Below are 12,693 nucleotides of genomic sequence, written 5' to 3' on the forward strand. Positions count from 1 at the left end.
ATGAAGGAACTGAAGGTAAGGTTGCTAAATTTGCTGATGACATAAAGATAGGTAGGAAAGTAACTTGTGAAGAGGACATAAGGGGACTACGAGGGATCTAGATAGATTAAGTGAGTGGACAAAGACCTGGCAAATGGAATATAATGTGGGAAAGTGTGAAATTGTCCACTTTGGCAGGAAGAATAAAAAAGCATATTATCTAAATGGTGAGAGATTTCAGAGCTCTGAGATGCAGAGGGATCTGGGTGTCCTAGTGCATGAATCGCAAAAGGTTAGTATGCAGGTACAGCACGTAATTAGGAAAGCTAATAGAATGTTGTCATTTATGGTGAGAGGAATTGAATACAAAAGAAGGTTCCGAAGAAGGGTCACTGACCCGAAACGTTAACTCTGCTTCTCTTTTCACAGATGCTGCCAGACCTGCTGAGTGGTTCCAGCATTTCTTGTTTTTATTACAAAAGAAGGGAGGTTTACTTCAGCTATACAGGGCATTGGTGAGAGCACATCTGGAGTACTGTGTACAGAACTGGTCTCCTTATTTAAGGAAGGATGTAAAGGCGTTGGAGGCAGTACAGAGAAGGTTTACTGGTCTAATACCTGGAATGGGCGGGCTGTCTTATGAGGAAAGATTGGATAGGCTAGGCTTGTATCCACTGGAATATAGAAGAGCAAGAGGCTACTTGATTGAAACATACAAGATCCTGAGGGGTCTTGACAGGGTGGATGTGGAAAGGATGTTTCCCCTTGTGGAAGAATCTAGAATTAGGGGCCACTGTTTAAAAATAAGGGGTCGCACATTTAAGACAGAGATGAGGAGAATATTTTTCTCCTAGAAGATTGTGAGTCTTTTGAATTCTCTTGCTCAAAAGAAATTGGAAGCAGAGTCTTTGAATATTTTTAAGGCAGAGTTAAATAGATTCTTGATAAGCAAGGTGGTGGAAGGTTATTTGGGGTAGGTGGAAATGTGGAGTAATCAGTTCAGCCATGAACTTACTGAATGGCGGAGCAGGCTCGAAGGGCCGAGTGGCCTATTCTTGCTCGTAATTCGTATGTTCGTAGACTCTGATATGTAAAGATTATTTTAAGCATCATTGTGGAATTATTTACAATTGGATTTTTTCCCCAATAAATGCTAATTACCTTAGAAGAGAATGACTATATATTCGAAAATGGATTAGCAGGAAATTGGGTCTGTGTAAAAGCAACTCCTGAGGTGGGCCTACATATAGCACAGTCAAAAAGTGTTGAATGGCTTCCTGCTATGCTAAAATTTCTACGTTTCTATGATACTGACTGCAGACTACTTCTTATAAATCTGCACTGAGTGGGCTAAATTTTATGGGCTCCATAGGGACAGGATTGGAGGTGGGGGTGCCCATAAAATCACATGGGAAGGCGAGGGGTGGATTGCCCATTGTCTTCCTGCACGTTCGAATTTAGTCCGGGGCAGGAAGGTCGAGGATGGCCTTCCTGCCCAGTGGCGAATTGAGGTCCTTAAGTGGCCAATTAATGGTCATTTAGGGCCTCTTCCTGCCACCAGTGGCATTTTACCAGCAGTCAGTGTCATGATTGTATGTGTGGGCTTGAGTATTCGGGAATATAGGGTACTTGAAAGTAGCTTTGTGCTTTGGGGAAAACACCTGACCTGGAGATTGTTGTAAGGTCATATAAGCTTATGCTGCTGTAATGAGAACATTGAACAAAACTCTACAGAAGTCTTTAATAAAACACTTGTTAAATCTTTGTTAAAGTTAAAGCTATGATTTCAAGTGTGATTCATTTCAGCCTGAGATGTGACAGCAGCGGGGGGGGGGGGGGGGGGGGGAGGGGGGTGTGGTGCCTCTGTCACATGACTCAAGGTGGTCTCCAGGTGGGATTGAGTAGGGATGGGGGGGGAACCTCCCACGTGGACAACCTGTGGCCCACAGAGGGCCCCTGGCAGTAAAGGCTGTCAGTGTGGCATCACCCATCCCCCTGCCCTCAGTAACTGCTCCCCCCCCCAACCGTGCCTCCTCTTGGGGGACTGCTCCCACTTCAGTCCAGGCTCCACGGCTGCTCTTCTTCAAGTGTCTCCTGTAGTTCCAGAAGTGGCCCCCACTCCCGGTAGTGCTACTGGGACAGCTGAGCTGCTGGCCCTCTGATTGGCCAGCAGCTCTTGAAAGCAGGATCCCCGTCCCTAAAGGGATGGGGACCCCTGTGCCAGGTAGTTAATACAACTGGGGGCGGGGGGGGAGCTTCCAAAGGGCCTGGCGCGGGACACCCACTGGCTGCATAACATCCACCCCAGTGTTAGCATATCGATGATGAGGATTAGCAAAAATATCATGCCATCATCCCTCACTGAATGCACAGTAAAGAGCAACAATTCTATTTACACCAATATTATTGAACACTCTGCAAAGGAACCTCCTTACTTAATTCTGGTCTGCAATAACTGCTCCTTTAAAATGGATAAACACGATCATTATTTCCTCAATGGCTGAAAAACAAGAAACTGACTTGCTGCTATTTATTGAGGACAAATTACTTACAATTTGAACTACTCATTCGATCATTACACTTCCACTTTAATCTCCAAGTATACAATAATTTATTTTACATACTGTTGGTTGTGATACTTGTTCTTCTTCACTGATTGCACTGAGGTTCCACCATAACAGTACATTGATGCCACTGGATATCGGAGAGGCCCAGCAACTTCTGGACATATGCACTGTAGCTTTACCTTGCACCTCTGACAAAGAGCAAAAGGCGTAGCAACACCAACAACACAAGCTGCCTTCTTCTTCGCCACATGCCACTCCACAGGACAAAGGGAATGGACAACGACCTCCAACTCCAAGGAGGCAAGACCCCCAACACAGGGTCGACAGGCAGAGGATCAGCTCTCTTGACATGTGTGAGCACCAGTGCATCAGGGGGTTCAAGCTTTCACAGCAAGCCATTATTGACATCTGCAGTCTCCTGAACCAAGACTTCCTTCCCAATGGGTCAGGTGGGCACACGTACACATTCCCAATGACTGCCGAGGTGCCTGTCACTGGAAATCCATCACCACCCTGCCACCCCACCCCCCCTACCCACCAACCACTCCCCCCCCACCCCCACACATGTCTCTGCATTTTGTCAAGGTTCTGTGCTCTCTCCTCATGAAGGGAAAGAAAACAGAGAGTTATGAGTGTATGAGTATTAATAATGGCTTGTGTAAATAGGAGGGAAGGACATTTGTGGAGGATGACTGCGAGGCAATAGGATTAAGGTGAGTGTGAGTGTTAGCTGTTCAGATGGGGATGTGAGGTGACTGAAGAAAGAGGAATGAGTGCAGCTGCAAGGTGCGTTGTTCACAGGACTGCTATACAAGAGATTGCTGGGAAAATCAAGAGTGTGCAGCATGGCACCAGAAATTGCTATCCCACTCACCTTTCCCGGCCCTCTGAGGTCCTGGATCCTCTTGGTGCACTGTCTCCAGGTTGGAGGGACCACACTCCTGCTGCTAATTTCTTTGGCCACTTCAATCCATGCCTGCTTGGTTGGAGGGACTGGCTTCTTCCTCCTGTCCTTGGAAAAGATCAGCTCACTGCAGTCCCTCAGATCACGCAGCAGGACCTCCAGATAAGAGTGAGACAGGGGAGCAGCCTTCCCAGCCTCCTCTCCATTCCACTGGTTGCTGCAGCTTCAAAAATCCAAGTGCTGCTGAGGCATTCTAACCCATACAGTGGCCCCTTTAATTAGAAATTCTTTCCTTGACAGATCCAGTGTGTCATCCCACGTGCCCGCCCAGAAATTGAACTGGAGTAGCCATATAAATACCATGGCTATAAGAGCAGGTCAGAGGCTAGGAATCCTGCGACGAGTAACTCACCTCCTGACTCCCCAAAGCCTGTCCACCATCTGCAAGGTGCAAGTCAGGAGTGTGATGGAATACTCTCCACTTGCGTGGATGGGTGCAGCTCCAACAACACACAAGAAGCTCAACAACACCCAGGACAAAGCAGCCCACTCAATTGGCACCCCCTCCACCACCGACGCACAGTGGCAGCAGTGTGTACCACCTACAAGATGCACTGCAGCAATGCACCAAGACTCCTTAGATCGCACCTTCCAAATCCATGACCTCTACCACCTAGAAGGACAAGGGCAGCAGATGCATGGGAACATCACCACAATCTGCAAGTTCCCCTCCAAGCAACACACCATCCTGACTTGGAACTATATCGCCGTTCCTTCACTGTCACTGAGTCAAACTCCTGGAACTCCCTTCCTAACAGCACTGTAGGTGTACCTACGCCACATAGACTGCAGCAGTTCAAGAAGGCAGCTCACCATCACCTTCTCAAAGGCATTTAGGGATGGGCAATAAATGTTGACATAGCCAGCGATGCCCACATCCCAGGATCAAATAAAAAAAAATTGGCCAGGGATCACAGAGGTGGGAGGCTAATGCTGTGGCTTTGTTAAAGAGCCTCGACAAAGCCTGCTGAAGAGTTCAGCCGGTTACTGAACTGCTAATGGCACTGCTGTTTCAGCAGGGACTAAAGTGAGAAAATTTTTCCCATTTTCTCTGGGACCTATCCTGTGAACTCTCAATCTTCTCCAGTCCCAACTCTTCAGTACACTTCTGCTTAGACTTTATGATGTTTTACCATATCCTTTGTAGAAAGTTTTTCTTCGCTTATATTTAATAGATCATTTTACAAAACTCATACTCACGCAAGTTATTCAACAGAATTCGAGGTACCAGGCAGTCCTGAAGCATAAGCATTTGCAGTAGTAAGTTCCAGTTGCAGATGGGTTGTGACAATAACAACATAAGATGCTGCTTGACTGCAACTTTATCACATGATGAAGGGCTGAAATACACAACAAAGATTATGCTTCAGTTGTTTAAGGAAATGAGTAACCTAAAATGTAATGCTGAAATGAAATGACAATTTTTCCCAACTGGTTCTCAAACATATTCTAAAAGAATATTAAATATCAGCTTATTGCTTTCAAAGGAAATGTCAAATCTTAGGACTACCTTAAACAATTCACAACTGAAGTACGATATTCATCTGTGTATCACTAAGTCAAAAAGAAAGATCGATAATGGATATACTTTGTGAAATGAGAAGAATAGCTAACCAATGTCAAAAGAATAAATGTAGGCCTGTTACCAATTCCTTTTAAAGTTGTTAGTAGCTACTGATAAGATGTTTAAATGATTGAAGTTTAGTTGTTATGTAGTAGATTCCATGAGAATTTAAATTCTGCACAGAGCTCTTTTAAAGTCAAAAGACTACAGTAGCAAGGATAGTACAAATAAATATGATGCAAATAAAAAGACTGGATCTGATCTGAGACACCAGCAACAGCAGCAGGGAATAAAAGAGAGAGAGCGGGGGAACAGCACAGACCAAATCAGATACACCAGCAGCAGCGGACAATAAGAGAGAGTGTGGGAACAGTGTGGACCTGATTGGAGACACCAGCAGCATATGTTGTCGATATGGATTTTAAGACAGCATTTGACAAAGTACCACATAAAAGGCTTGTTAACAAAATTGAGGCTCATGCAATAGGAGGGTCTGTGTCAACTTGGATAAAAAATTGGTTTAAGGACAGAAACAGCGAGTGGTGGTAAATGGTTGTTTTTCAGACTGGAGGATGGTAGACAGTGGTGCTCCCCAAGGGTCACTGCTAGGACCACTGCTTTTATTGATATATATATATAAATGATCTGGATATTGGAATACAGAGTAAAATTTAAAAATTTGCCGATGATACCAAACGCAAAGGTGTGGCAGACAGTGAGGATGATACCAATCGACTGCAACAGCAGGACATAGATAGGTTAGCAAAATGGGCAGACAAGTGGTCGATGGAATTTTAAAACAGGGAAGTGTGTGGTGATGCATTTTAGCAGACGGGGCAAGGAGCGGCAATATGGACTTAATGACACAGTTCTAAAGAATGTGCAGCGAAAGATGGAGCTGGGGGTTCATGTGCATAGATCTTTGAAGGTGGTCGGACATATTGAGAGAGTAGTTTGCAAAGCAAATGGGATATTGGGCTTCATAAATAGAGATATTGAGTACAAGAGCAGGGAATTTATGCTGAACCTTTACAAAGCTCTGGTTAGGCCACAACTAGAGTATTTCATCCAGTTCTGCTCATCACACTTTAGGAAGGATGAGAGAATTCTTTCGAGGGTGCAGAGGAGATTTACCAGAATGGTTCCATGGATGAGGGATTATAGCTACAAGGTTAGGCTGGAGAAGCTGGGGTTGTTCTCCTTGGAGCAAAGGAGATTGAGGGGAGATTTAACCTTGGTTTCTTTTACCTAATTTTAAACCCATTAACAATTGAAAGCAGCAGTGAAATTACCCATTTTTGAGAGGAAAAGGATTTTGATCTTGCTTGTGAAACTGGCATCAGATCTTCACCTCAATTCTTATGAGATATTGATAAAAGCTAGCAATACCAAAACTTAACAGCATTGTGAAACAAAAGAAGTGAAACTTTCTAGTCTGAGCAGATCTAACACTTCTAGCTGAAATTCAGGAGTAGCTTTTATCACACTCACTGTGATTGTTGTCATTTCCAACCAGCCTTTCTTTCAGCGTAGGACAGTTTAGGAATTGTATAGATTGCTTGCGTTTGTGCTAGATTTAATTTTTAGCAAGACACAGAAGCAGAATTTTAATGCATCTTAACTGCAAAGTGAAAGAGCTCAAGAGAAAATATGGCACCTGTAGCCCACATATGATTAAAAAATAATGAAACAAATGAAGAGTTTTAACAGATCAGGTGCATAATACAACCGAGAACCAGGCTGAATATAGAAGGTTCAGAGGGAAAGTGAAAAGAGCAAATAAGAGAAGCAAAGAGACAGTGTGAAAAGAGACTGGCAGCTAATATACAAGACTTTATCCAAAAGTCATCTATAGGCATTTAAATTGTAAAAAAGTGGTAAAAGGAGGAGTGGGGCCGAAAAGGGACCGACCAAAGAGGGGATTTCACACATAGAGGCAGAGGGCATGGCTGAGGTATTAAATGAATACTTTGCAACTGTCTTTACCAAGGAAGAAGATGCTGTGCAGGTCATGGTGAAAGAGGAGATAATTCAGACACTTAAAGGGTTTAAAATTGATAAGGAGATGGTACTGGATAGGCTAGCTGTACTTAAAATTGATAAGGCTCCAGGACCAGATGAGATGCCTCCAAGGATAATGAGGGAAGTAAAAGTGAAAATTGTGGAGGCACTGGCCATAATTTTCCAGACGTCCTTAGATTCAAGGGTGGTGCTATAGGACTGGAGAATTGCAAATGCTACACCCTTGTTCAAAATGGGTGTAAAGATAAGCCCAGCAACTGCAGACCAGTTTAACCTTGGTGGTGGGGAAGTTTCTAGAAATGACAATTCAGGGCAAAATTAATAGTCACTAAGGCAAATGTGGGTTAATTAGGGAAAGCCAGCATGCATTTGTGAGGGCAAATTGTTTCACTAACTTGCTGGAGTTTTTTGATGAGGTAACAGAGAAGGTTGATCAGGACAATGCTGCTAATGTGGTTTACATGACTTCCAAAAAGCATTTGATAAAGTGCTGCATAACAGACTTATGAGCAAATTTCATGGAATAAAAGGAACAGTAGCAACATGGATACGAAATTGGTTGAGTGACAGGAAACAGAGAGTAGTGGCTAATGGATGTGTTTCAGACTGGAGGAAGGTTTGGAGTGGAGTTCCCTAAAGGTCGATGTTAAGACATTGTTCTTCCTGATATATATTAATGACCTGGACTTTGCTGTACAATGATAATATAATAGTGTAGAACTTCAAAAGGACATAGACAGATTGGTAGAATGGGTGGACAAGTGGCAGATGAAATTTAATGCAGAGAAATATGAAGTGATTCATTTTGGTAGGAAGAACGCGGAGAGACAGTATAAAATAAAGGATTCAATTCTATAGCGGGTGTGGGAGTACAGGGATCTGGGTGTATATGTGCATAAGTCATTGAAGGTGGCAGGACAGGTTGAGAGAGCAGATAATAGAGCATACAGCATCTTAGGCTTCATTAATAGTGGCATAGAGTACAAAAGCAAGAAAGTTATGTTAAACATGTTTAGAACACTGGTTCGGCCTCAACTGGAGTACTGTGTCCAGTCTGGGTGCCACACTTTAGAAAGATGCGAAAGTATTAGAGAGGGTGCAGAAAGGATTCATAAGAATGGTTCCAGGGATGTGGAACTTCAGTTACGAGGATAGATTGCAGAAGGTGAGACTGTTTTCCTTGGAGAAAAGAAGGTTGACAGGAGATTTAATAGAGGTGTTCAAAATCATGAGGGGTCTGGACAGAGTAGATAGGAAAAAACTGTTCCCATTGATGGAAGGATCAAGAACAAGACGGCAAAAGAAGCAATGGCGACATGAGGAAAAACTTTTTCATTCAACAAATGGGTTAGGATCTGGAATGCACTAACTGAGTGTGTGGTGGAGGCAGGTTCAATTGAGGCATTCAAGAGGGGGTCGGATTGTTATCTGGAAAGGAAGAATGTGCAGGGCTATGGAGAGAAGGAGGGGCAGTGAGACTAGGTAAATTGCTCCTTTGGGGAGTCAGCTCAGACATGACGGGCCAAATGGCCTTCTTCTGTGGTGTAACAATTCTGTGATTTGATATAGGTATACAAGATTATTACAGGTTTAGATAAGTTGGCTATCAAGCGGCACTTGCTTTGCTATAACCTGCTCAGTGATGCTCAGTTTGGGTTTTGCCAGGGTCACTCAGCTCCTGACCTCCTTACAGCCTTGGTTAAAACATGGAGAAAAGAGCTGAACTCCAGAGGTGAATGTCTTTGACATCAAGGCAGCATTTGACGAGTATGGCATCAAGGAGCCCATGCAAAACTGGAGTCGATGGGAATCAGGGAGAACACTCTCCACTGGTCATACCTAGTGCAACGGAAGATGGTTGTGGTTGTTGGAGGTCAATCATCTCAGTTCCAGGACATCACTGCAGGAGTTCCTCTGGGTAGTGCCCTAGGCCCAACCATCCTCAGCTGCTTCATCAATGACCTTCCTTCAATCATAAGGTCAGAAGTGAGGATGTTCGCTGATGATTGCACAACGTTTAGCGCCATTCATACCATTCTCAGATACTGAAGCAGTCCGTGTAGAAATGCAGCAAGACCTGGACAATACCCAGGCTTGGGCTGATAAGTGGCAAGTAACATTCGCGCCACACAAGTGCCAGGCAATGACCATCTCCAACAAGAGAGAATCTAACCATCTCCCTTGACATTCAATGGCATTACCTTCGGTGAATCCCCCACTATCAACATCCTGGGGGTTACCATTGACCAGAAACTGAACTGGAGTAGCCATATAAATACTGTGGCTACAAGAGCAGGTCAGAGGCTAGGAATCCTACGGCGAGTAACTCACCTCCTGACTCCCCAAAGCCTGTCCACCGTCTACAAGGCACAATTCAGGAGTGTGAAGGAATACTCTCCACTTGATTGGATGGGTGCAGCTCCAGCAATACTCAAGAAGCTCGACACTATCCAGGACAAAGTAGCCCGCTTGATTGGCACCCCATCCACAAACATGAACTCCCTCCACCGCCGATGCTCAGTGGCAGCAGTGTGTACCATCTATAAGATGCACTGCAGCAATGCACGAAGGGTCCTTAGACAGCATCTTCCAAACATGCGACCTCTACCACCTAGAAGTACAAGGGCAGCAGATGCATGGGAACACCACCATCTGCAAGTTCCCCTCCAAGTCACACACCATCCTGACTTGGAACTATATCAGCGTTCCTTCACTGTCGCTGGGTCAAAATCCTGGAACGCCCTTCCTAACAGCACTGTTGGTGTATCTACCCCACATGGACTGCAGCAGTTCAAGAAGGCAGCTCACCACCCTCTTCTCAAGGGCAATTATGGATTGGCAATAAATGCTGACCTAGCCAGCAATGCCTACATCACACGAACGAATGAAAAAAAAGTAAAACAATTTTTAAAAAGCAAAGAAAAGCTGTTCTCATTAGCTGGACTAGAGGACACAGATTTAGGGTTTTTGGCAAAGAGAAGCTGTTCTCATTAGCTGGACCAGGGAACACAGATTTAGGGTTTTGGGCAAAGAGATGAAGGGGGGATGTGAGGAAGAACTTTTTTACACAGCCAGTGGTAATGATCTGGAACTCACTGCTTATGAGGGTGGTGGAAGTGGAGAGGATGAATGATTTCAAAAGGGAAATGGATGGGCACTTGAGAGAAATAAACTTGCAGAGCTACAGGGATAGAACAGGGGAATGGAACTGATTGGATTGCTCTACGGAGAGCCTGCATGGACTTGATGGGCTGAATGGCCTCCTTCTGTGCTGTAATAATGACCCTCAGGGCTGAATTTTATCAGCCCTCTAGGAATGGGCAGGGAGGCAGCGGGGGACCATAAAATAGCGATAGAAGGCGGAGGTTGGAGCGCCCGTCGCCTTCTAGACGCCATTCACTTTTGCCAGGGGCAGGGATGGCTCAAGATGGTCTTACCACCCAGATGCCAATTGAGGCCCTTAAGTGGCCACTTTATGGCCTCTTCCCACCGCCGCTGGTATTTTACCAGTGGCTATTGGAAGTCCTACCAGGTGGGGAGGCTGCCCAGTAAAACCAGATGGCCTCCCTATGAGTGGGGTGGGTGCCATCCTTTTTGGGCAATCTGTGGCGTACAGAGGGATCCCGGCAGCAAAGGCCGCCCCTGCGCCAATATCATTACCCAACTGCCCTCAACAACCACCCATCCCTCACTGGGGCCTGCTTGACTGGCCCCAGCAAGTCCATCCCTATTACCTGCACTCCGGGGTTCCAGCACTCCTTGTGCTCCCAGTGGCGCTGTGGGGATGGCTGAGCTGCTGGGCCCTGATTGCCCAGCAACTCTTGGTGGCAGGGCCCCTGTCCTTAAAGGGCTGGGGACGCCAGCACTGGGAAGTTAACTGCCTGAGCACTGTAAAATGCGGCCGGAGGGGGGGGGGGTTCTCCAAGTGGCCGAGGCAGGCTCCCAACGTCTTTCTGGCCCAGCATTGGGGTCGCCACCACCAGCATAAAATTCAGTTCAGTGACTCTAAATGGATGCGTGAGAGATTGAGTGAGATAACCAGCAGGAGACAATGTATTAGAAAGAGACTTCAGTTGAAGCATTACGGCTATGTAATTACCCCCATTTGATATTGGGGCGGCACAGTGGCGCAGTGGTTAGCACCGCAGCCTCACAGCTCCAGGGACCTGGGTTCGATTCCGGGTACTGCCTGTGTGGAGTTTGCAAGTTCTCCCTGTGTCTGCGTGGGTTTTCTCCGGGTGCTCCGGTTTCCTCCCACAAGCCAAAAGACTTGCAGGTTGATAGGTAAATTGGCCATTATAAAGTGTCACTAGTATAGGTAGGTGGTAGGGAAATATAGGGACAGGTGGGGATGTTTGGTAGGAATATGGGATTAGTGTAGGATTAGTATAAATGGGTGGTTGATGTTCGGCACAGACTCGGTGGGCCGAAGGGCCTGTTTCAGTGCTGTATCTCTAATCTAATCTAATCTAATATTCTTCAAGCGAATGTTATCATCTATGCCTCACACCAATAAATCTGAAATGAGCATAATAAATTATAACAAGAATTTCAATATTTCCGTTAAATTTATGTATTTTCTGTTTATTCTTTCAATAACAAAGTCTACCCTATTTGATGCTGAACATTTAGTTTTAAATAAATCTATATTTAATTTGTTAATGTAATGCATAAAATACACAAGTGCTTCCCACTTGGTGCTTAATCATGTATTCTGCTTATAAAGCATGAGTGTAAAGTCTTGATTTCTCCTCCATCGTTTCATATGCAATCATACCTGCTCTATTTTGGCATATGAACATATATAAACACTCAAGTGCATAACTTTTTGGCTTTCAGATCAGTTGCCACCTGTTTATTGATGCATATTACCACCAATAAATCACTTGACATAATCAGTATGAATCAAATGCCGATGAACAAGGTAGGACAGGCGAAGGCGACATTTCATGATTGTGCAATGCAGTAATAAAATCACCTATGAACCAATATCACTCATTTGAGCTCTTTTTAGAATCATTTTCCTTGCATTTTATGTAATAACAACCCAAAAGCAGTAAAGAATTGTGATGTGTGACCAGTTCTTCATTCTAGTGCAAATTGTTAATTGTCTTGTTACGAACAGATAGTTAATCTTTTTTTCCTCTGAACAAATTTCCCCTGTTTTTCCAACCACCTGTCTGTAAATAGATTAGTGATTGAATTTCTTTCCCTCCCTTAAACTCTGATAATAAATGACCGCAACAACAACATGGTTGTCAGAATTAAAACAAAGATTTCTATACTCTTAAATTCGGGAAGCGGTTTAACTTTGCCATGCACACTTACAAACATTCAGGGAAAGGTTAAAGGCAAGGACATTTACTAAATAGAACTATAAACTAACATGAATTGCAGTTAAAACTAGTGTCCGTATAATTTATCAAAAAGAGTCCCAAAATTGGAGATCACTGATTACAAATGCCGAATAGGGGAGGAGCCGTTGGAAATATCTCTTCTCTTACAAATTGCTTTTTCTTTGCATCCTCAGATATAAATGGAGGTAGCTTAATTTTGCTGGTCACCTTTTTCTGAGATCAAGAGGAAGCTAGCAAAAG

General features: G+C 44.4%; 1 protein-coding gene across 10 annotated transcripts in view; it reads right to left on the bottom strand.

The window, feature by feature from the left end:
- Positions 1-12,693, bottom strand: part of kiaa0825 (KIAA0825 ortholog) — a 743,480-nt gene that overhangs the window by 442,574 nt on the left and 288,213 nt on the right. For all 10 annotated transcript variants that reach the window (XM_068029705.1, XM_068029704.1, XM_068029699.1 and 7 more), the window contains one exon: positions 4,711-4,850. In XM_068029705.1, coding sequence (XP_067885806.1) covers positions 4,711-4,850 — 140 coding nt within the window. The remainder of the gene's footprint in view (positions 1-4,710; positions 4,851-12,693) is intronic.

Source organism: Heterodontus francisci, chromosome 4 (assembly GCF_036365525.1).
Source record: "Heterodontus francisci isolate sHetFra1 chromosome 4, sHetFra1.hap1, whole genome shotgun sequence".
NCBI classification, from domain to species: domain Eukaryota; kingdom Metazoa; phylum Chordata; class Chondrichthyes; order Heterodontiformes; family Heterodontidae; genus Heterodontus; species Heterodontus francisci.